Source organism: Zootermopsis nevadensis, unplaced genomic scaffold, assembly GCF_977971745.1.
Source record: "Zootermopsis nevadensis isolate Lab colony 2312 unplaced genomic scaffold, Znev_1.0 Znev_ptg000022l, whole genome shotgun sequence".
NCBI classification, from domain to species: domain Eukaryota; kingdom Metazoa; phylum Arthropoda; class Insecta; order Blattodea; family Termopsidae; genus Zootermopsis; species Zootermopsis nevadensis.
The window spans coordinates 6651984-6677034 of NW_028259154.1; the positions used below are offsets into that span (position 1 = coordinate 6651984).

General features: G+C 39.4%; 1 protein-coding gene across 3 annotated transcripts; it reads right to left on the reverse strand.

Annotated features, from left to right (window-relative positions):
* Window positions 1-1374: 1374 nt before the first annotated feature.
* On the reverse strand, window positions 1375-5685 carry LOC110836068 (kelch-like protein 10). 3 transcript variants are annotated; one of them, XR_015536311.1, is made up of 3 exons: window positions 5221-5682; window positions 3997-4344; window positions 1375-3776 (listed from the first exon to the last, which is right to left on the reverse strand). XR_015536311.1 is itself a non-coding variant. In XM_087353352.1 (3 exons), exons 1-3 carry the CDS (start codon window positions 5278-5280, stop codon window positions 3601-3603), a joined length of 282 nt encoding a protein of 93 aa, XP_087209478.1. In that variant the 5' UTR covers window positions 5281-5685; the 3' UTR covers window positions 1375-3600. The 3 variants fall into 3 exon arrangements, 2 of the variants coding, with proteins under 2 accessions (XP_087209478.1, XP_087209479.1); XM_087353352.1 differs by having other exon boundaries at window positions 4159-4204; window positions 5221-5685; XM_087353353.1 differs by having other exon boundaries at window positions 4159-4344; window positions 5221-5683.
* Between the last annotated feature and the right edge of the window lie 19366 nt (window positions 5686-25051).

The window sequence follows — 25051 nt, forward strand, 5'->3', positions numbered from 1 at the left end:
AGCATCAGTATTAAACAAACTTCACCAAAGTATTTTTATCAAATGAACAAGTAACTACAATACGAGTTCAAAGTAACAGATAACCTACAATAATCTTATTTGAAGCAACTAATTTATTGAAAATCTAAACCAAAACAAGGAACATTAAAAGAATCAAGCCATGACATACCAATAGTCAATGTAGGAGGACATTTAAAATCAAATTACTTACCTTATTTAAACCAATTCATTTCAGACACAAAAGAGCATCCCCAGAAGTGTAAAGTATTCTCAGCACAGAGTAAAAACGTGTCAATAAATGACGATAACTACAAAGTCACAGATGGCGAAGTGCTTCTCCTGCCATCTAGACACTATATCCGAATAACACAAAGTTGTAAAAGTGCCGGTAGATGAACATGGTGTATGACACACAATAAATATTACCACGAGCATTTGATTCATATCACGTACATAGGACATATTCCTTAGGTTGCTTCCCGTCACTATATTGTTTTATTCACCACATGTTTAAATGGGTTGGGGGGGGGGGGCATTTCAACCTACTTTGGGTTTTTATTCTTGCATAAAACATTTCACTTTAAGATATGGGCTGCCAAGCAAGAATATTATCAGAATATTTGTTTTCAGAAACTCTGAAAACACCAAACTGGAGGACACGGAAAAATATAAGTAATTCAAATTAGAACCAGAAAAGGACCACAGTTCTGATGATGATTCTATTATGTTTCTGTACTCTTATTGTGGCAAGAGTCATTGAAGCTTACTTCTTATGGTGATTGGTGTAATACAGATGTTTCACCATGTAGTCTGGTATAAATTGATTAACATTTCTGAGGTGCTTACCGTCTCTGAAACTTCAGTGAATTTCTATCAGACTACGTGATACAAAATTCCAGAAGATAGCAAACTTCTTTATTTATCTCCATGAGAGCCTGATATCTAATTTTGCTTCTTATGGTTCAAAGTAGGCTATGTAATGCTGTGTTAAATAAACAAGGATATTACTCAGTTCATCAAACATCATAGTTGTAGAATGATCAGTGAAAAATGTAGTGACTTGATTTTGCTGTTAAGCTAACATACAGAAGTAAACAGTATTGATTTCTTCTTATATTCTTGAGGTCTGAAGGTTTTAAATCCCCGTCACAGTTACATGACACGTATGAGAAACTGTGACTGCTTATACGCACTGCAACAAAAGTAAGGCACTTGAAATTTCCTAAGTCTGAAATAAATTAGTAACACCTTTAAACAGCCTACCAAAATCCTACTGCAAATCTGAAGATGGAGACAACATTCTCCTTTGAAATGGCCCAACTGGTATAAGATTGCAGATTTCCACAAGGCGAGACCTCAAAATAAAAACGTAGCGGCTTTAAAAGATCATTTATATAGAACATACATTAATCAGAATTCCAGAATTATGAATTCAGGTACCATTTTACTACAGAATATGTCAATGTAACTGTAAAGCTTCTGTAGCATAACTAGTCAATGCAACATTTTCTTTACACTTTCTATGGACAATATTTACCCCTTTTAATGTTAATACAAAAGAATTAATTCAGAATGTAAGGACATAAATTTTTACACTGCAGTACATTTCTGGTATGAAATATTTATTATCTTTTCAGTACTCTGGAAAGTATTTGCAATTTATTACATTATACAGAGTGGGGCAGCATTCTTTCATCATTCCCAAGAACTGAACTTGAGGCAGCCGGTCTCACGGTCTATTGGTTTGCCTCCCCTACCTCCATGGTACGTAGCGGGACAGCTTGACTTTAATAGCCTTTATTGGGTCAATATTGGTAAATACATACAGCTGGAAATCATAACGCAATGTTGTACAGAGCAATGAATAAAACTGCACTATCACAACTGGTATACAATGCCTTTAAATAAAGGACAACTTCAGAGGTTTGCTAAGTTAATGTGTATGAATTGGTCACTTCCATTTCATGTGTAGATATGCTCATTTTTTGCGTCTACATTTTTGTTGTTTATCTTTATCTTTGGGACATTATGCTTATTTATAGAAGTCCAAATGAATTTCCTTTTTTCTTATGTTCTTCTCAATTTATTATCCTTCTAAGGGACCTTCTACATATCTCCATTTCTTGGACTCTTCTTTGCAAATGCTGTAATTAATTATAAAATTTGTAGTCACTTCCATTAATTTTTCTTTCTGCTTCTTTCATCATAAATTCATAAAAGTTTTCCCCTATATCCAAGCTCTGACATCTTTGCGAATGTATTCTAGACTAAAATGGTGGCATCTTAAATGACAATGGATCATTTAAATGTTAGATCAGACCTTGCAACATATCAGCACATCAGACTCTCATCAATCACAAAGTAATGACAATGTCAAATGAGTGGGGAGTGAGGATTTGTTATTGCTCAGTAGGTCTGCTGGCTGTACATAAACAGGTTATCTCAGTGAGCAAAAATCACTGCATCAGCTTTAACTCCCCCCTTCATTTAGTTTCTGATAGAAGGACTGTGAAATAATATTTGCATACTACTGTTAATTGACTGTGTCAACACATCACAGACCAACTGTCTGGTCATGTAACAGGTTATTATGATTAAGATGAGGATCTTCATTGTACAAATGACATGTTAACAAAATATATGAATGCAACAATAATAGGATTTCCATCTTTTGATAAAATTATCAGCAACTAAGAATGAGTGTAGACACTTTTAACATTTTTATTGAGAAAATAAACAGAACTAGGAGCATACAGTCTTAACCCCATGAAACAGTAACTCACAACTTTTCCTGTAAGATAGAATGGAAGAGGTGGGCTTGTTGCATGATCGCCGGAATTAACATCCATGGATTTATTCCTTTAGGGGTACACAAATGACCACGTGTACCGCACACGAGTCACTTGTTTGCAAGATGTGAAAAACTTCATCATCAAGTTTGTTGAAAGAATTACGCCTCAAATGTGTGGCAACACTTTCCAGGCTTTTGAATACCAGATGGATATTGTGCGAGCAACAAAGAGAGCTCAAGTCAAAGTGCAGTGAAGTGGAGCAAGACGGTGAAAAAAACTTCCTAAGTTGCTGTTTCACGTGGTGAGGACTGTACTCTCCCAGTTCTGTTTATTTTCTCAATAAAAATGTTTAAAGTGAGAACACTCATTCTGAGACTTCCTGTATATATGGCACCAAGCTTACACACTAATCCAAAAAATTATCACAGTTCATTGTTTCTAGTTAAGGATTCAACACAAACATAAATAACCAACCAGACTCTTGCTGTGTGCTACCAGTATATCCTCAGAGAATACATTTGAAGACAACTGGTCAGCTGCATGATAAATTAAATCTTAATAACTAAAATGTACTAATTCTCCATTGATGCAGTGTTCCACATACAGTGAACAGTATGTTTAATGCAGGACACAAGAGTCAGCAAGATTATTTGCACAGATGCTGGCAGGAATAACCCTCTTTGATGTGTGTATAAGTGAATGGAAATCTTCTGCATGGCAAATGAGGCCTGTTTTATGGTTATTCAGAATCTAGTTACTGTATATACTAACTGGAATATTAACAACCATTTGAATAGATAGATAGAAGTTATAATAGATATGCACGCTCCTTCCATTCCCAAGTTACCGGGTTGTAGCGATGTACCGCGTTAAAATATTCCTTCCCATCGAAACCTCCAATCATGTAAATGAGATTATACACACAGAGCATGATAGGCTCGGGATGCAGCATCAGTATCAGCAGAGAAGAACCATCTGCCTGCCCTAAAAACAAAAGTCAAATGATTAGCATTAATAACAGTGTATCTTATGGCCAAATTTAAAATATGTGATCTCATTATACAGAATATATACAATCAGAGTAATCACACAGCACGAAAGCATTTGTTACAGAGACGGCATTGGTCAGTCAGTACAGTGTATGAATGCGGACTCACAATCAGGGTTTGATCCCTGGCAGAAGCAGATTGGTTCTTTGACTCACCCAACGTCCTATCCAATGGGTGACTGGGGTCCTTTTCCCACGGGTAAACCACGTTGACCACTGACCTTCATCTAGTGCAGAGGTCAAGAATGAGTTGCAGTTATACTTCTTCCCCCTCCCCCCAACGCGAACATGGTATGTAGAATCACAGCTTTACTTTACCCTCCTTGTGTCCTACATTTCCATTACATTTGTGGGCCGACCAAGGCTGCAGCCACCAACAACAAACAGGATTTCACAGGGTACACAAGGGCGAGTAAGAGGATTATTCAGATCATGATAAAATTCTTCTCCAGGCTTCAGCTCAGTTAGGTAAAGAGCTGCAGGGTACAAACTGTCCTGCAATTCCTGCAAAAAAGAAAAAAATTGTAATATTGACCATATTTAGAAGCAGAGGTCAAGAGTTCCCACCCGGCTTCTCTGGGAAGACCTTGTGATAAAAATGTTTTCTGCACTACATTCTTTTTTTGTTGTAAAATGCATATCTACAGCTAACTGCAATATAAAAATTCATTAATGTAACACAATAATTTCAAAAAGACTCCTTCATAGTTTTCTTTACTTTGACATACTTTAGATATGTTTCAGTCCCCTAGAAACAGTGCAGGTTCTACCATACACGATACTTTATGTATCCTTAGTGCATATTAGTTTATTAGCAATGTTTTCAGGAGAATTTATTAATTGTGTTTAAATGCTTATAAAATTTAACAAGTTAGGAAATGTGTGCATTGTGCAACAATTCTGGTGCATTAACTCTGTTACTGTTTCTCGATATTCACTCATGAGTGCCAACTTTTAATGCTCTTTTGTTGCTCCCTTATAAACAGAAGCAGAAGAGAATGGACCTTGATAAGAACAGATGTTAGTCTGATGTCATGGAACGCAGAAAATTCAGTTCCTACCTCAAATAAAACATGGCATCACTACAAACGTCAACTGGTTAAAGAACGTTACATCATAAGTGTGCCAATTTTTTCTTTTGAGTTCTATATGAACTTTTTTAAAATGGACAGCAATCTTGAACTGATATCACTATATATTTTCACTAGAAATTTCTGTTTTTGACAATTAGCTGAAGAAATTTGAATAACTAACTAACTCAGTGGTAGAATAAATGTAAAACAATGATTAATTTTCTTATCACTATCTAATAAGTGTCCCATTCTGAAGTTTTAAAATCTTGAAAGTCTATAATTTTAATGACATCCAATGAAAACATACCGGACTGGCAACAGCAAGTTCATTGTTGATCACATTATCATTTAAAACGATGAAATTCATCAGTCCATATCGCACACAAGGAATTAAAGTTCTGAGGCACTGTTCTCGAGCCTGCAGGTCGGCTTTTGTCCATTTGTTCACTGCATCAAACACAAATTTTTCACTGCTCACGTTTAGTTCATCACGTAAGATATTCTGTTGCTCTTGTACTGCCAAGTCTATGAACTCAGAACTCTGATGGAGGATTTTCAAAAAGTTGTGACATACTATATTAGTGTCCTTGTCCTTCTAGGTCATGACAAAAATAGTGTCTTGCAAATTTAAAAATCCCAAGACAATTCTCAGGTTCAAGTTCTTCCAACAAATACTGGCAACACAGCTGCACCACACCAAGCAATTCATACTGATCTGCTACAGGCAAGAACTGTTCAACATTCAGTGAATTCTGTGTAAGCATAATCCAACAAGAGTTCAAGTATGTAACCTGAAATATCCACATTTACTTCACTTCTTTCAGGTTTACCTCCTTCCAGACTGTTGGTAAATACAGCTTTAAAATATGGACTTACACATGATAAAATTACTCTGCGCACATATAATTTCTAACCATTTACAAAATGACATGGTATTATAACCTGGAAGACAATAGTCAAAATGTTCAGTCATGAAAACCACAACTCTCATGGAAATGAGTCATATAGTTTTTTGTAAGAACTGAATTTAATTTATTTCTGAATTTGTGTGATAAGTAATTCAACAGAGATTTTAAATCTTGTTAAGTGGAGTACATTTCACTAGTAAGCCTATGACTTACATGTTCACAATTCTTAAAGTGGAATTAAATGGGCCAAGATGCCACATGCTTCTTGCAAGGGCCTTCTATATATTACTGTTTTCTACTGGCAGCATGTTTCTTTCTGCCTTTTGAGGCAGCTGGCTGAATCACATTTACCAACATCCATACTTACATAGGATGAGTAAACACACGATAAAAACCTCTGCACTCTGTCATCAAGGGCCCTTTCACACGAGGCTCGGTGAGCTGCAGATCAAGCCAGTCTAGCCACACATTTATACGGGAGAGTCACATTGTGGGGAGGAAAAAACTCCAGTAAGTTGTTTGTAATAGGTACTATTAAGTAAGATTTGAGGTTTTCACAGTGGTGAGTATGAAGATTTATCTTCTGGGTTGTTGCGCTGTGTAGTCTGGTAGATGTTAACCAACGTTTCAGAGATCATACTGCCTCCATCATCAGGGGAACTATTAAGTTGGCAAGTGCAGTGGAGGGTCATGAGAGCCAAATTGTGAATTCTGAAAGCAGCCTAATCCTGCAGTTAAAAATGGTCTACCACCTCGTGTTTGGTACTCTCACAGTAGGACAGCTTTGCCTGTAACTTCTGTATTCCCAATATGTGTATTGTCTTTATGGTGTGAGAAGAATGGAGGTGGTTGCACGTGTTTTGGGATTGAGCGTAGTTATTATCTTTCACAGTAGTAATGTTGAACCTTCTCATTCATTCTACAGTTTCTTCACCTTACACAAGTTGAACTATTTTTCTGGGTTCAAAGCAACTCTAATTTCTTTTTGTATGTACATCTCATTATTTAGTATTTTCGAAAGTAAACAGAACAGTAAATGTTTGAAGTTTTTCTAAGCGTTTCCAGTATTCTTTACCTGATTTTATCATGCACCTAATCAAATGTGTTGTTATTTTCCATCAGAACTTATAAATTAAAATAAATTTTGTGCCAGTTTTGTTATGGATACTGTTCTGAAATGGTTACTTTTGTTCTTTTGCCAGAACCATCAACCAAGGAGCTGCACCAAATGGCAATCCAGTTCAAGATTCAAATTCAAAAAGTGATTGACTTGTGGCAGCTTCTAGACCTGTAAATGCTGAAACTGAACCTACTGTCTAAAGTGCTGCTCTGTGTCTTAGATGTAAGTGAGGCAACAACCCAAGAATGGGCTAGGTGGGACCTGGAGAACCTCATAAGAAGATATCTGTAGTTCACAAAATGGTTAAATAATCATCTGTAATCACACCGACTAACCATAAAAATACCAACAGAGAGAAGAATGCTATTAACCATTTAAAGCTGGATGGCAACTTATATGTACCATCTGCTACAGTGGTCAGTAACACTGCACTTTGTATTTCTTGGCTTTGTATTATTTTCAGTGTAATCAGCCGTTACTTCCTTAAACATCATTAACCAGGTGATGTTTATAATATTAAAATGTTTTTCTTTGTAGCACAGACTAAATTCCTAAATATTATTTACACTAGCTTCAGCTTCAGAGGGTTAATAATTAACTTAGACATGATACTCTAATGTTTAGTTGGTGTTTTCAAGGGTTATAAAAATACTTTAACCTTTATCAGCCGTGTGTCACAACACACAACAATGTGAATATGGTCCAGGTGTCTGTGACACAGTAAATGTGCTAAAATATTCCTTTATTTTTATTAATTTGTAAGCAGCTATGGCACTTCATCCACTGACTTCTGTTATGCTTTTTGCTATGAGTTGTTTAGAAACATCAATCCTAGGTATGCCTTCATACATAAAAGAGCGATTTGTAGTCACATCACACACACACACATCCAGGTCTTGTCAGCTCTGACAAGTGGCACCAGGTGGAGTCAGAAGGAATATGTACTGACAAAATACCGTAATAAGAACAGGATGATGGAAAAGTCACACGACCCATATTAAAATACAATGTGATTGAAACCTTTGTATACAACTGGAAGACAGCATGGTGCAGCAACCCAGGAGATCACTGTCTGAACTTACATCCCTGAAAATCTAAAATTTTACTGTTCCTAATTGCAGTTCATTCTCTTCCTCCATTAACATATTATCAGTATACTTCATACTTGAAAGTTGTGGTAGGTAAATCTCAAATGTATTTCTTTGTAACCAGTTTGCACTTATATTGTATAGTATTGTATTAATGTTTTTTTTCCAAAGGTATGTGCAGTAAATTTCATCTTCCTTCTTCTTACTGTGGTGGCACTGACGTTTGGTAGCAAGACAAACACGCCTGTGTGTCATGTTGTGTCAATTCTGGTCTCAGTTCTGCTGCTGATCAAGATGATCTGTCAGATCAACTACTTTGTGCAATCAAACTATGCTGTGAACTGTACAGTAAGTTGAGGTTCTAGAATGGGTAATAAAGTAAATATTCTCTCAGGATCTTTTATGAAAAGAGTAATTGATTGTTTAGTGCTATAATTGTCATGAATGAAGCTTATGCAAAGAAAGATGTAATTATCAACTGAAAAGTGTAGGTGGCAGTCTGTTGGAATGTTACACCACGTAGTCTGGTGGATATCAACTGAAGATCACCCTGATGCAGTAAGCTCATCTGAAATATCTGCAAGATCATATGGCGTAACATTCCAGAAGACAGCTACCTTTATACTTGTTGCTGTGATATCAGATTTCAAGTGAAATATGAATCAGAACTCAATTAATTCAAGAAGCACCATATTAAGTTTTTGTTCATGAATATAAACACTTATTTTTGTATGACTAAATTATTCATCATCTGATAATATAAATGTCTCCACTGTAACATATCATTATTTCATCTATCTTGCACCATATATTTTGCATTACAGTATAGCTTCTATCATGCACTTGATGATTGCAATATTTTTTCACATTTAGTCATTTGGCTCATGTTTAAACCATTGTTTACCTAGCAGAGTAGAAAGTGTTAATATCAGATTATCATAGCTGTATCTACTGTAGTAAGATATAAGGTGAAGGAAAAGTTCTCATATTTATAAGACTGTGCCATGAAGATGTTTAGGGGACAAATATTCTTAATATCTGCCATAATTCTAGTTAAAGATAATGGACTGCCACTTTACATGGAAGAGTATTTCTATTTTTCAAACTTCTGTATAAAGAGCTGGTGTAGCTCAGTCAGTATAGTGACTGGCTACGGACTAGACGAGGTTCAATCCCCGATGGGGGCAGAGTACTTTTTTCTAACCTCTGTGACCAGAGTGGTTCTGAATCCCACCCAGCCTCATATCCAATGGGTAACGGGGTCCTTTCCCGGCGGTAAAGCACGGCCGGGACATGATGCTGACCACTCACCTCTATCTGGTGCCGAGGTCAAGAAAGAGTAGGAGCTATACCTCTCCTCCCCCCCAAGTGCCCACATAGGCATGTAGCGGGGCGCTTTACTTTAGCAGCCCATAAAGATCAGAAGCCGACAGATCGGGCAATGTGATGGCCAAGAAATGTTGCCATAGTGGGAAATTATTCAATGTTCGAACATATTCTTTAAACTGCTGAGTAGGATGTCCTGTAACTACATCTTGTTGGAACCAAATAGCAGTATGGTCAAAGTCATTACAGCGCAACTCTGAAAATAACAACTCACTTGCCATATGCGATCAATGGAGGCTCATGCCCTTTAAATGTTTCCTGGTGCCTGCACAGTTCTGACACTGATTCCAGTTTTTGTTTCTTGCAGAAGCTGTGGTTTCAAACGTCTCTACAAGCTCTGTACGGTGTTCTGATGAGGGACCTTCCCATGTCTTTCAATGTCAATATTCCATCTGAATATTTGTTCTGTTGCTATCACAGTCTTTAATATTTAAAATGTCTGTACAGGGAATGCACAGTGCATAGCCAATCACTGACTCATATTTACTAAAATGTCCCTAGCCGATCATAATAATGCACTCGGTTTCATCACCTCCCTGGGGCCACCACAGTACTACGTGAATCAAAATGATGAATGAATGCTGCCCCATTCTGTATAGTCATTCTAGTTTGGCACATACAAATTTTAGGACTATTCCTAAGGTGCTTTTAAAATGAACTAGTATCGTACTCACAGGATATTACATGTATGCAATAAAACAGGTTGACAAATCAAATACCAACTTAATAAATCCTTTACATGTAAACAAAGAACTTGAAAAACTGCAGGAGCAATTCACCGAAATTTTTTTCAAAGGTCTCCTCAAGAGATGTATGCCAGTCTTGGTGGATGCCACATCCTTTCTCTGCCGGACTCGGCCTCTATCTGACCCAGTTGCTGACTGCCTCGGTGTCTGCACCAACCGGCCTCTGCAGGTCCTTGTCTACCTCACGTGATATCTGCCACACCTGAGACGGCACGTTAGAGCCGTGTCATACAGAGACCGGTCCCTGCAGGGCCCGAGTCGGGCACAGACCGCATTCGTCAGAGACACAGTACATGAGAAACAGTCCGAGAGACCGGTTCTGCAAGGCATCAGGTGGTGGAATTTTGAAAAATGTCAAAAAATCAAAAATCCTGTAAATTGTCCAAGCGCAAAAAAATACCTTCAATACTTTTCCAAAAATATTTGGTTTTTGTGCGCTTTTCAGACAATTTCCAGCATTTTTTTATTTTTTGAAAATTTTCAATGTTTTTTTCAAAAGTCTCAAGAGATGTATGCCAGTCTCGGTGAATGCCACATCCTGTCTCTGCCGTACTCGGCCTCTATCTCACCCAGTTGCTGAATGCCTTGGTGTCTGCACCAACCGGCCTCTGGTCTCAGCAGCTCCGTGTCTGCCTCACGTGATGTCTGCCGCACCTGGGCTTCTCATGGACGGCACGTCAGAGCCTTGTCATACAGAGACCGGTCCGTGCACAGCCCGAGTCACGCAAAGATCACATTCGTCAGAGACACAGTACATCAGATACAGGCAGAGAGAGACCGGTTCTGAAGGGCACAGGTGTGGAATTTTGAAAAATTTCAAAGAATGCTGGAACTTGTCCAAAAAAATGCACAAAACAAAAAAAACTTGAAAAATTTCACCTTAATTTTATTTGGTTTTGTGAGCTTTTCAGACAATTTCCAGCATTTTTTTGATTTTTCGAAAATTTTGAAGTTTCAATTTTTTTCAAAGGTCTCCTCAAGTGACTATAACAGCACAAATTTTTATGTGAAACTGATAATGCTGCATTTACTAGGGACTGCAGAATTAGATCCTGATTAATCCATCACCCATAAATAAGCTTGCTATTTACATGCATGTCTGTTATTAAACATATGCGACACACACAGATGAATATGCATTCGTTCTCTCTCATAAATTACTGGGCATGGGAAACCCCCCCCCTCCAAGGATAATCAGAGATAGTTAACTTAAAAAACAATCTGTACACTATATGAACAACATGAATATAACAGGTACCAGTAAAATGACAAACAATAAAATGTGCCATTATTGCAGAGTGCCAACTCAATAATGCCAATATTGTGTGACTTTGAATGGAGGGCCAATTACAGAAATACAGTTCTCTTACTGCCCAAATAATGAACAACATGGTGCGCAATGTGAGCACCAGTCCTGTTTCTTAAAAAAAATTATCACAAAATTTTGAAGAATGAAAGTTCCCCTGGAACATCATCTCTAACAATTTTACAATTAAAACATTCACTATGTTTAATAAAATTAAGATTTTGAACAACACACAACTATGTTCAACAGAATATAATGCTGGGCAAAAAGATGCAGAAAAACCCAGAAGGGTAAATATTTTGCAGCTGCGATGTTTCACGACGTTTCTTGTGCATGTGATATTACAAGGGAGCAAGCATCACTTTTCTCTACCGACTCAAAAGAATTTTGTGACAAGACACAGTTATCACTTAAAGTGTAAAGATAATGCAACAGCAGTTACCAAATACCCATATAGTAGAAATACTTACGATCATAAAGCATCAAAAACAAATTGTTACAATAAAATGGACCATACAAACAACATGGCTCTCAAAACAACAGGTCTCAATTTTCACAGTGAAGTCGATATTACAGAAGAGATGGGAATTTGGCAAATATACGTTCGGCTTCCACTAATTCTGAAAAAAAAAAAAATGTGATGATGTGAACAACCAAGAAACTGGGAAGGTATTACAGAAAGTGCAGAACTAATTTAGAGAATAAGGAACACTTATAAAAAATGTGGCCAGACATTGCAAACCTCACGTTCCGCAGCATGATAATAACGAGAGTATGAGGGACAAGAAAGTGGAATACCAAAAATCATGGTGTAGCAAGACACTTACTTTTGTGTTGTAGGTGAGATTCTCTGGAGATATGCCCTGCAGAATGGAGATCAAAGGGAAATCCAGTCTATGGATGGTGACACTGGGACTGTGTCAGGTAGAAGTGAGCGCTCTGTTTCTATGGATATGCAACCCTCACAGTGGTTACCTCAGTTCTGAGCGGACAGTGACACTGGCACCAAACTGTAGGTAATGCTCGTTCCTCTGTTAGATATTTAGCTATTCACAGGGTTAGGAATTACTTCAAACTTTCAGTCATAATCATGAACAGAAGTACCAAAACAAACACAATATTTAATTGACTTATAGACAGCCTGCTTTTTCTAGTGGGAGATTTTGAAGAAAGCTTCTCTTCCAATAAAACACTTTAATATATTTCTACTTTACAAACATTATTTCAAATTTATTATGTACTTCCCAGATAATATTTAATGAAAAAGATGTGCTTCTATTATGGTAAACACAGCATTTTATTTCAGTGACAAAGAACTTTGAATTAATGTGCAGCTAGATCATAAACATATTTTTGATTTTGTATGAAATTTCATGTCTTGGCTCATGAAAAAGTACTATTTCTTCATCTGTCATTTTGACCACTTCTGCATACTACAGTCACTATCATAATACAAGTATGTTTAACCATACACATAGGTAATATTATTAAACATGTATTATCCTGTGCAATGTAGAAATAGGTTTTATATTGTACATGATCTTCCTTTACATGGCTATTAGTCGATCAACAAGTCCTTCTTTCGCATTCTGACCAAAATTCTGTATGCGCTGCTCATATTTGGCAACAATGTATATCTGTCCCATCTCATCTGTCTTAATTTAATCAAGGTAAGAATATTAAGTGAATAGTACAAATTATGAAGTACCTTGGGAAGTAATTTTCTCTACTCCTGTCTTAATTCACTTTTCATAGGTTCTAAGTAACTTCCTCAGCATTTCCTACTCACTGCCAATCCACATTTTTCTATCAGAGTAAGAGAACTTTACTCCAAATAATTCTTGCTAATATAAGGAGGAGGACATGCAGTTAATTGAAAGCAACCAATTCCATGGAACACAGTCGTTCTTGAGAAGCTGATAGTATGCTGAATTACTTAGGATGTTCCCTGCCTATTATGGAAGCCAAACGTTCACTACCGTTTGCAAGGGCTTACCAACAGTCCCTATACTGTGCAAATTTCTCACGTCGTTATGCATGCCTCATGTCCTGCTCACAACTTCCTTATATTATTCGGTGAAGAGTCCAAAGTATGGAGAGCTTCAAGCCTTATGTTTCATTCCTCCAATCCCCAAACTTTACAAAAACAAGTTCCCTACATGAAAGGGAGACAAGTTATTGTCAGCAGAAGTGCAAATCATACACTTCTATACTATTATTAGATGAATTACGTAAATCCTGCAAGCCATATATTATAACTTGAAATCTACTTCCTTTCACTTGTGTTCTGTTATCATTCTATTATTCCTCGGCCAAGTCTCAATTTCAAGTAATACAATGGATATTAATGAACAAATTCTGCTTACCATTCTGTTCCACTTACCTTCAACAGTTTTTCCTCTCTCTATATCAGAGACGATGTTTTGCTTGCAAACCAGGAGAAATGCCATGATTAAATTTTGAACAACTTTAGCTTCTGGGGAATGAACCAAGTCAAATGCTGAAAACTATCCAAAGTAACGGCAAACATGGGATAACTTTCAACATTCAATGCAGCTCATTCCTGGCTGCAAAAGCTTAATAAGATGAAGTGTCACTGTTTTGCATATTTAAAATTACAGTGACTTATGCCAAGTCCAATAACAATCACTGCTCTGAAAACATAAAACAAATTAGATCCTGTCTTCATTACAGAGTTTTGTGATAGCGATGCCCTCTGATATGTGTTCACCATTGTTTATGTAATTTCAAGGTGCAAAATACTCCTGAGAAGTCAACAGTTGCTGTGTTAGTCCTGAAATTTCCCACATTTTGTGGAACCCGAAGGTTCATTTTTGTGTTCATTTGATCCCACAATTACTCCCAATCATGAGGCAGATGAACGGAGTGTTCCCTTTTAATAATAATCTGTCATTCATTCTCAGCCTGTCAAAGTAATATTCCCTTACATTATTCCAAAATAATTTATGAATTTACCATCTCTCTAATGCCTGCTACCTGCTCCACCCACATCACTCTTTGGAGAAATGTTTCTAGGATGACATCACAAACTGTAATTGGAACAGCCACTGCTTGTTTGCCACACAATGATTCAAAAATTGTTAAGACCAACTAGTGCATTTAAATACGTAGTGTCCAAATAAAATATGTGCCAGACTTCAAAACTTTGTTAAACTTGTAACTATGTATAAATTATGCTGTCAATTGGAATGCTTAATTTCTTGTTTCCTGAAACTCTCTCCAAAGAGGAATTTAACAGACCACTTCATATCATCATAAAATGTTACAGAAACAGAACTGCAGAATGAAGTCAGATCTCATAAAGTTGTTGCAAAAAAGTACGAATATGCACTTCGTGCTCAGACACAGGAGAATAAGGAAGCTCTCAGGGCAGGAAAGAGAAATAAGCAAACTGCAGACACAGTGTATGTAGGTTTTTATTCTATTATTGTACAAAGTTGAAGTGTACAGATGATATACAAATTATGAAATTTTATCAATTACCATTTTACTGAAAATGGCCGTCTTCTGGGTTGTTGTGTCCTGTAGTCCGGTAGAAGTTTACCGACATTTCAGAGGTCTTTGGTGCCTCCATCATTAGGGCGGCCTCTGAAACGTCGGCAAACTTCTATCAGACTACAGGGGACAACAAACCAGAAGATGGCCACCTTCAGATTCACTGCCATGAAAACCTCAAATCCTACATATATACCACGTTACTGCACGTCTCTTCAGAACTGCAGCATCTTGCTTGGCATTTTGTTCCATTTACCCACAAAATGTTTTCGTAAATCTGAGTTAGAAATGAAGTTTTGCTTCTAAAGAACAAGAGACTTTACTATAATATTTTGAATAACAATGGCTCTCAGGAATGAATGTTATCCAACATTTTGGCAAATATTTCAGTTGTCATTTCAAAGTCAGCTGTAATGTGGGATGATCCTAAATATATGACATGTCTCATTCCTGGAAGCCAAGTTTATAATCTTAACTCCAGCTACAAAGGCCTAACAAGATGAACTAACACAGTTATGAAATGTTGCAGTGACAGATATGAAGAATGAAATCAGATCTCAAAAATTTGTTGCAAAGAAGCATGAAGACGCTCTTCGTGCTCAGATGGAAGTCAAAGCTACAGACATCCAAGCAGTCACGAGAGATCAGAAATATAAATGTATAGAGTATGTATCATTTTATTCTATTTATGTGTTAGGTTATAGGCGATCAGACAACCGACCAAGAAGCTGAGTAAAGGCGGAGTCCTGCACAAGCGCAAAGTAACACCATTCCTGCGTACGAAAAGCATTGCTGGAAATGGTAAACAGAGCCTTGTAACTAAAACGGGAGTTTGCTTACGCTAGCCGGGGTGCCTTGAACTCAGCACATTATCTGGAATTTGTGTTTCATCCGGAAGAATACAGAGCCACATGAATCTTAGCCAGTTTCATTTAGCTAGCTGCTAGCGTCATTTAAGAGACAACAATAACATTAGACAATGTGCTATGTTTGCTGGCAATATTTGAAACAGCTGACATGTTTCTTTTAAAGATGATAACTTTGCATATCAGGAAACAGACCGCCATGCGAACTGGCACTGACTGGTTCCTCCATAACTATAACAAAGCACGATGGGGAATTTCATGGTTTATTTTACTAACTAACTAATTAACTCCTTGTATGAGAAGCTGCAGGTCCAACACCATCAACACCTAAGCCTGCCACCAGACACAATCCTGAGCCAACTCCATCCATTTGCCTTCCTCACAGCCTCCACCTCCCTAAGACCAATCTTCATTCCATCCTTCCATCTCCTTCTTGGTATACTCAGTGATCGCTTTCCAAAGGATTCCTAATTTCTGTACATATACCTTACTTTGTATCCAGCCCACAGAAACCTTGTACATTTCAGTATCTTGGTTTATTTTACTCATAAGACTAATATAATGATTAGTGCAAATAAAAGTTGCTCCCCAATTAAACCCGTAATTCTGATGCTCTGTTACAGAGAAACAACCACGGACAGGCAATATCAGCATAGACGATTTAGAAGGCCTGATGGTACTAGGAAAAGGAGGCAAGTGCAGGTTTCTGTTAATTCTGAGCCAATGTTGCTGCTTATAGAATGCAAACCTGATTACCCGAACCTTCATGGACAGATTGGCAGTAGTAGTAAAGTTATTATTATTAGTAGTAGTAGTAGTAGTAGTAGTAGATGCAGCAGAAGCAAGGGAAGTGGAGCCCATCCCCAGCTTTGAATCAGTCACAACTTTTATAGGTACGTGACTACAGAAAATTTAAAGATACTGAATATCAGTAACAACTGTCTGAGCACAACCTTCTTTCTCCACTCAGATCCCTGTCGCTATCAAAGTTCTGAAGACCATGGAATTAACGCATCGTAATCATCTGCAATATTTCCTTGTTCCTAGAAGTCAGAATAAGTCGTGGGAGATAAGTTAAAATAACGCAGAATTTATTTATCCCTTATGTAAGACAATGGAAATGTGTCAGTAGCAATAATGATTTTTTTTAAGTTTTTCTCTGATGGCTGACATGTTATTGAACGCCTTCCTAGCAAAGTACTTTAGCAAATCTGAGCTGTTACTAATGCTTCCACATTGTCGTCACATATCCTTACTGATCCTCTATGTGACGCTAGGTCTAGTTCATAACAGGGTAGAAGACTTCTTAACATCTGCACCAAATGCACGGAACCGCACTGAATCTTTTGCCATCTCCATGGACTTCTACGAACGTAATTCTTAAGCAGCAGACAATGAGGAGACCAGCATCTCACCGCTAGCTCCGGTCACTCAATCGAGAGTGAAATATGCGGGTAGAGGGTGACAGGACATTTCTGTGGCGCGGTCCTTGCTCCTGACGTCAATGAGATTTTAATTTTGCATTGTGTCACGCCGACCAACATTCTGAAGTGTAGTACAACCAGAATTACAAAAATCGGGCACGAATGCGTAGAGCATTAAATTCCAAAGAGAATGACACCGAAAACGCCGGGCCCGGACCCAAAACCAACGCGCGGTACTGCCGCGAATATAGGCAACGTAAGCGCGCTCGGACAACTCAGGCTGCATCTGACGAGCCTGGGTCAATTATGGATGTGGATTTCGTTGCTGATGAGATGGAGAGTGCAATGGAGGTCGACCCAGACCCTTCGGACTCACTTGGCATGCCCAATATGGCGACGGGGGTCGCCAACTACTTTAAAAAAACATTCTTAGACAACGACATTGGCCATAAACGTGACATTTGCGACCGCTTGTGGTTCAAAAATGATTTGAAGCCTACCAATAGGAGTATCACTGGCGTACTGCGAGAAGAGTTCCCTACGGAGGACGTGAGTGGTTTCAAGCTCTGTAACAACTGTAAGGCGCAGTGTTCTAAGGGGCGGATTCCAGCGTTGAGTCGGAGTAACGGTTTCGTATATCCGCCGATCCCAGACCCACCTCTGCCCAAACTCGATCCCTTGATTTCACCGCGACTCCCTTTACATGCAGATACGCAGGCTGCGAGGATCGAGTTACGGTATCGTCGGCCAAGTGATCAATATCCCAGTGAGTGTCGATACCATGGTATCAAAGACATTCGAACTAGAATATAATAGTGACATACCGCTCGTATTGATGGGCGAATTCAACACTAGTGACGAAAATAACACAAAGATGTAGAAATCCCGGTGGATTGACGAGGCCTACAACAGCAAAAACTAATGAATGCTGTAGGTATTAGAATCATATAATTTGCATTGGCCGCATTTCTTAGCTGGATTTTCACTATATTGCTTTATTCCCCACATGATTAAATGCGAAGGGGAGGTGCATTTTTATCTGCTTTGTGGTTTTTATTTTTGCATATAGCATTTCACTTTAAGATATGAGCTGCCAACCAGGAAATATTATCAGAACTTTTTGTTTTCAGAAAAAAGAGCTGCAGCCGCCGAGAAGGCTAAAGAAAAGGAAGGGCATGGATATAAATAAGCATGCCGTCACAATTGTCTCTGGTATGACTAGGTTTCAATGTCAATGATTCAAACGATTCCAGTGTATTTTCAGCATTCATATGGTGAACTCCATAAAATTCAAGATGAATGATGAGAAACTTATAGTTTGTTAAATCACATATTAAACTCTGTTTTTTTCGCATCCAAAATATATGGCTACTACATACAGAAGCGGAATAACACGTGACAATTACAGGAAGTTGTTAAAAAGAGTTAAAAAAGACGATACTACTTACTTAGGATACTTGGACGACCCGTTCTTCAGTGCCTTGAGCATCTGCAGGTCCCAACTTTCTTTGGCACTGATCTACGGGACATTCGGTAGGACTCCTTGGACGAGTGATCGGCCCGTCGCATGGCCTCTACCCGTACACAGGACCGCACAACACAGAAAGACATGCATTGAGCGGGATTCGAACCCACGATCACAGAGTCCAAGCGACACAAGGCCCACGCCTCAGACCGCGCGGCCATTGTGACGGCGCGTTTCTTCATATTAACGCAATAATTTCTGTCTAATAAACTTTAAAGGAGAAAGTTGTGTTGTACGTGATTTAGTTTGATATTTTGAATACTCGATCCAATTTTGTTCAATCATTCTGCATAGTTTTGTGAGAATAAATTAGAATCAAGTTTATAGAAGATGACGACCACAGCCGGTTTTGGGCATCATGAGCACTGGGATTGTGGGTTCGCATCCCACTCGCGTTTTTCACTGCTGTTTTGTGTAAGTGGACATCTTTCCCTTGTCAAAGGAGTCCTGCCAAGTGACTTCAAGGATTCGCACTTGCTTGTGAATTGGAACAGGTCAGAAGACGCGCATCGGAAAAACTGGAGAAGAGGAAAATCCATGAAAGATGGTTACTGTGCCTATTAAAAGCATTTTCAGTTTTCTGTAACCTTTGTGAGTAGCGCAGACGCTGTAGAATTTCGACGCTTCCAAACAGCAAAGGAAGAAAAAGAAGCTGCAGCCAAGAAGGCTTAAGAAGAGAAAAAAAGGGGCCAGCAGTAAGGCAGACGATCTCGGTCAACTGGAGATAAAATGGAGATAAAAGCCAACCAACCAACCAACCAAAAAGCTAACTGAGGGCAGAGGCCTGCGTAAGAAGCGCAAGCATCGTCCCTACCTAGGTGAAACCATTCCTGCGCACAAGGCGCGTTGCTGGAAATGGTAAACGGTTTTATTTAAAAAACGGAAATTTTGCTAACGCTAACGAGGTTTCGTCGTGGCGGGAGCCTCGATCATTCAAACTGGGATCTGTTGCTGCTGATGGGAGTTTATCCCGTCAGGCAAGTTGTCCAAAGGAATTTGGTTGGTTGGATTTCTGGGGTTTGAACCCAGAAAGGGAGGGGCCGTTTCGGCTGAAGGCCTCTGCGGCATGGGGGGAAGATCACTTCTGCTGATGGCCTCCATGATCGGGGGGGGAGGGGGGGTGGCGGGCCGTGCCCCTATTAAGTTACACCCTGGCATTCGCCTTACAACTGAGGAAATGCACGGAAAACCTCAGTCAGGGTAGCCGAGTAGTCTAACCACTCGTTGTGCCGACTTGCCAGACAATAATGTCTAACGCAACAATGTCTATAAACTAACAACAATGCCAGACGCCACAATGTCAATAAACAGACAACTAAACTGTTTATGACATTGTTATGCTGCTCTCAAGGCAACACGTCACAATATAAATCTCGAAAGACTGAGATCCAGGCGACCCCCACGAGTTACTGCAGAACGCCTTCAAGCTGGCAATTTTAAAAGCAAAATTGCTTGGGAAACAAACTCCTCCTGACGCAAACAGCCACATAACCCTCAGAAATCACCAACGGGACAAGGCCTTCCTCGACAAACATGGAAAACCATCAACAGGATCCGCACCGGCCATGGTGCATGCGCAGACGTCCTTAACAACTGGGGGAAAATTCAAACAGCCAACTGTGACTGTGGTGCGAGTCATCAGACCATCAAACATATTGTGCAGAAATGTCGCCTGAGGGCACACCCAGGGGAACAATCGGACTTCCTCCTAGCCTCTCCACCAGCACTTGAATGGATTGCCAATCTTGGACCTAAATCTACAGTACTGTATTTATACTTTATAACATGTGTTGTAATATAGCCATAAGATAAATAACAGAGAGCGACAAATCGTGGCTGGTGCCATGCTCTGTGCACGCAGCTACTATTTCACTGATTGGCCAGTTGGGTCAGACCGCCGTTTTTGAAAGTTCAGATAATGCTAATCTGTTAGGGCAAAGATACCTATATATCGATAAAGCTGAGTTACGGCTCAGGCGATCTTAAACTAAACCCAGCATAAGAGTCTCGTGTCTCGTTTACCCAAGAGCAGAATCAAGGCTAACAAATAAACCCGAAGAGAAGAAGAGGAACGGTTACAAATGGCGCAGACTAACGCGGGGCACGAAGGGCCGGACATGCAGTAATTACAACGAGACGCATCAACTAAACGCACAACGCCCTTAGTGGTGTTGAGAGTTCGAATGCAGTTCTGTCACTGCGTCCTTACCAGAACCAGCAGACAAGGGAATCCACCGAAACGAAACAACAGTAAACATAGGCAAGAAAACACCACCACAAAAGAGGCTTGGGCCAAAGTCACCACTCCCAACGCCACCATCAAGGGTAAACATGCCACAAACGCCTACTCCTCAAAGAAATGATCCCGTCATCTCAGAGGCACTCTTCCGTGTAGTATCACCGTAACAGAAATTGAGCCGCGACAAAATTTCGAGGCCAACTACAGCAAACTACCGGACATTGCCGTCGAAGTATACAACAACATCTCAGGATCACATAATGCGGTCGATTGCCACTTCAAAACCGAAAGTGGATTTTGAATATGTGGCAAAACTAGAAAAATTTCTAAAAGACTTTGGTCAGGAAACCCACATTTACTCTTCTCCGGGGGTTAGTGGAAAATGGTGCGGAATAATGCAAGAGAATAAAAAATATAAAGCTTAACCTCAATACCCAACAAATAATGTAAACCATTAGAGAGAGACGTTACCACTGCCACTCGCTTTAAGGGTTACCATACAGGTGATAATAACTGTGAGCCCCGGTTCAAACCGTGCAGATCACGTGGCCCAGAAACAATTAAAATGACTTGGGATAAATTGAAACCTGGTCAGATGGATGACCCACCAGTCAAAATGGTGAGTGTATCAGGTGTTGACAGCTTCAGTGTTGTGCAGGACGCAAAGAGGTATCTGAATAATGCAGCAAGATACAACACAAACAATTTATTCAGTGCCCCATTAGCGTGCTCAAACGCTGCAACAAATTTTCAGATTGTTGTGAAGGGTATGTTGAGACAAATTTTCAGTTTATTAATATAAAGTTTTGAGACAGTCTTAAAATGTAATGTATTTTTAAGACCCAAATTAAATTTATGGGACTGGATGTAGATCAGAATTCTGAGACTGATCAGCAGTCAGATGCGTGAGTGGAAAAGTGTCTTGCAGTTTGTGAACTTCCTTTAAAGCACAGCTGATTTGTGTTTGGAAATGTCTACATAATACTGCTGCAAAAATAACAACCAGGAACATTCTACAGAGACTACGCAGCACAACCTGGGGCTCTTCAGCATCTACCCTACGGACCTCTGCATTAGGCCTGGTTGTCCCGACAGCGGAATACTGTGCTCCGGTATGGCTTAACAGCCCACCTGTAAACAAATTAGACTCACAGCTCAACACTACAATGAGGACTATAACAGGCTGTCACAGAACAACTCCCACCCACTGGCTACCTGTACTGAGAGAATCGTACCACCAGCAATACGTAGACAAGAAGCCTTGTTACGAGAATTTAAGAAACTGCAAGCAAATCCTAACCTCCCAGTTCACGACGACATCCTTCATATTAATCTTGAAAGACTGAGATCCAGGCGACCCCCCACGCGTTACTGCAGAACGGCTTCAAGCTGGGCAATTTTAAAATCAAAATTACCTGGGCCGAACAAACTCCTCCTGACGCAAACAGCCACATAACCCTCAGAAATCACCAACGGGACAAGGCCTTCCTCGACAAACATGGAAAACCATCAACAGGATCCGCACCGGCCATGGTGCATGCGCAGACGTCCTTAACAACTGGGGGAAAATTCAAACAGCCAACTGTGACTGTGGTGCGAGTCATCAGACCATCAAACATATGGTGCAGAAATGTCGCCTGAGGGCACACCCAGGGGAACAATCGCACTTCCTCCTAGCCTCTCCACCAGCACTTGAATGGATTGCCAATCTTGGACCTAAATCTACAGTACTGTATTTATACTTTATAACATGTGTTGTAATATAGCCATAAGATAAATAACAGAGAGCGACAAATCGTGGCTGGTGCCATGCTCTGTGCACGCAGCTACTATTTTACTGATTGGCCAGTTGGGTCAGACCGCCATTTTTGAAAGTTCAGATAATGCTAATCTGTTAGGGCAAAGATACCTATATATCGATAAAGCTGAGTTACGGCTCAGGCGATCTTAAACTAAACCCAGCATAAGAGTCTCGTGTCTCGTTTACCCAAGAGCAGAATCAAGGCTAACAAATAAACCCGAAGAGAAGAAGAGGAACGGTTACAAATGGCGCAGACTAACTCGGGGCACGAAGGGCCGGACATGCAGTAATTACAACGAGACGCATCAACTGTACGCACAACGGTAGCGGTGACAGAACTGGATTCGAACTCCGAACACCACTAAGGGCGCGGAGAAGCGTCCTCACCAGAACCAGCAGAAAACACGGCGTGCGAGAAACACAGAACGGAAAGATTCGTCTTTCTCGGCATCAAAAGACTGCCTGAAAGCTGCAAAGCATTTTGAGAACGCTTTCAAACGTATGTTGAGACAAATTTTCAGTTTATTAATATAAAGTTTTGAGACAGTCTTAAAATGTACAAGAATTTTTAAGCCCCAAAAGAAATATAGGAAATGTACGCTCGCATGACTTGATGCTTGTGCACAGAGGCAACTTTAACTGTACTGTGGCACAGCGATTAGGGCTTAGGAGGATTTTAAGGCAAACAAAAACACGGAGGAGTCCTATGTAAATGATGCCATGTTTCATAACTAACAAGGTTTTTTTTAGTAAGAAATATTATGCAATATAAATTAATTTTTCCTTTCTTGCTTATTTTTAGAACATTACCAAATGCAAGAGGGAACTCCACTTGATGTAAGATTTTGTTTGATTTTTAAGTAAAGGTTAAACAAAATCAAGTTACACGTTTATGAATGAAGTGAATGTACTTTGAATGTGACTTCCATTTCACATTAATGTGGAACTGTTTCGTTCTGTAGTGCAGGGGTCTTGATGAGGAAGTGATGGCTACTTAGCTGGTAAAACATTCTCTACGCTTTGTGGAAAGCAAAAGTTCATTACTACTCTTTTAACTACAACCCAACTTGCTTGGGTGTGGCAGAGTTGAAATTTTAATAGTGAAAGAACAAGAGTTTCAGCCATTTACTATTTTAACTGAACAATCAAGCCACCTGTACATCTGATATGTTGAACTAACCCTGTTATTAAGGGGCATTGTACGTATAACTTTTGTTTATGTAAAAAGATTGTCTCTCTTTAATTCCTGTGAGTGGTTATTATTCATCATGTAACCGCTCATCTGGAAGTAGTTAGGTTTTGTTAGTTTTTCTTTTGTGTGTTTCCAGTATTTCAAAACCTTTCTGTAAGATTCTAGCACCACCTGCAGAGAACAAGGGTGGACTTCAGCCCTAAGAGCTAGAATTCATGTTTAGGCCATCTGTTTAACATCCGATTTCGACTCCGTCTACGACAGACAAAGAAGTGCCTTTAGGAGCAAGTGTGGAGGATCATGTTGGGCGGTCCGTGAGAGATCTCTCTCTGACAGCGGGGGGTGCTTCGCACCAAGCCCGGGACCCAGGCGCCGAAGAAAATTAGGGTAGAGACTCACTCTTGTTTTAAGTCGCGATAGAGGAGGTTCTAGGACATACTGGAAACTGTATATTGTATAGAAATAAATAGTAGTGCCTTCCAACTTCAATCCGAATCATTATTGGCTGGTGTGATCAGGCCGTTAACACGACCTGAGACAAGAGCTACATCCCGACTAGCTATCTAGCCCCTAACAATCCTACACCCTGATAAGGTAGTTGTTACGAGGCCACGAGCAGTCAACGGTTACAATCATTGTCCAGGTTGGAAAATGTTTACCATAGATTCTCTTTTTCTTTCTTCTGCAGGAAGCAATTGATAATGCACGTAGTGCAAACCACACGGCAGACCAAATCTACTCTTCCATGGCATCAAAATACTGCAGTAAATCTGCTGAGTATTTTCAGAGAATTTTGAATGGTATGTATTTTAGACAAATTTGCCGTTTATTAATATAAAGTTTTGAGACAGTCTTAAAATGTACATGAATTTTGAAGCCCCAAAAGATATATAGGAAATGTACGCTCGCATGACTTGATGCTTGTGCACAGAGGCAACATTAACTGTGGAAAGCAAATGGAAAAACTACCACATTACTTTTTTTTTTCCAGGACAGCTTCTGCCCAACAGGAGCAGTCACA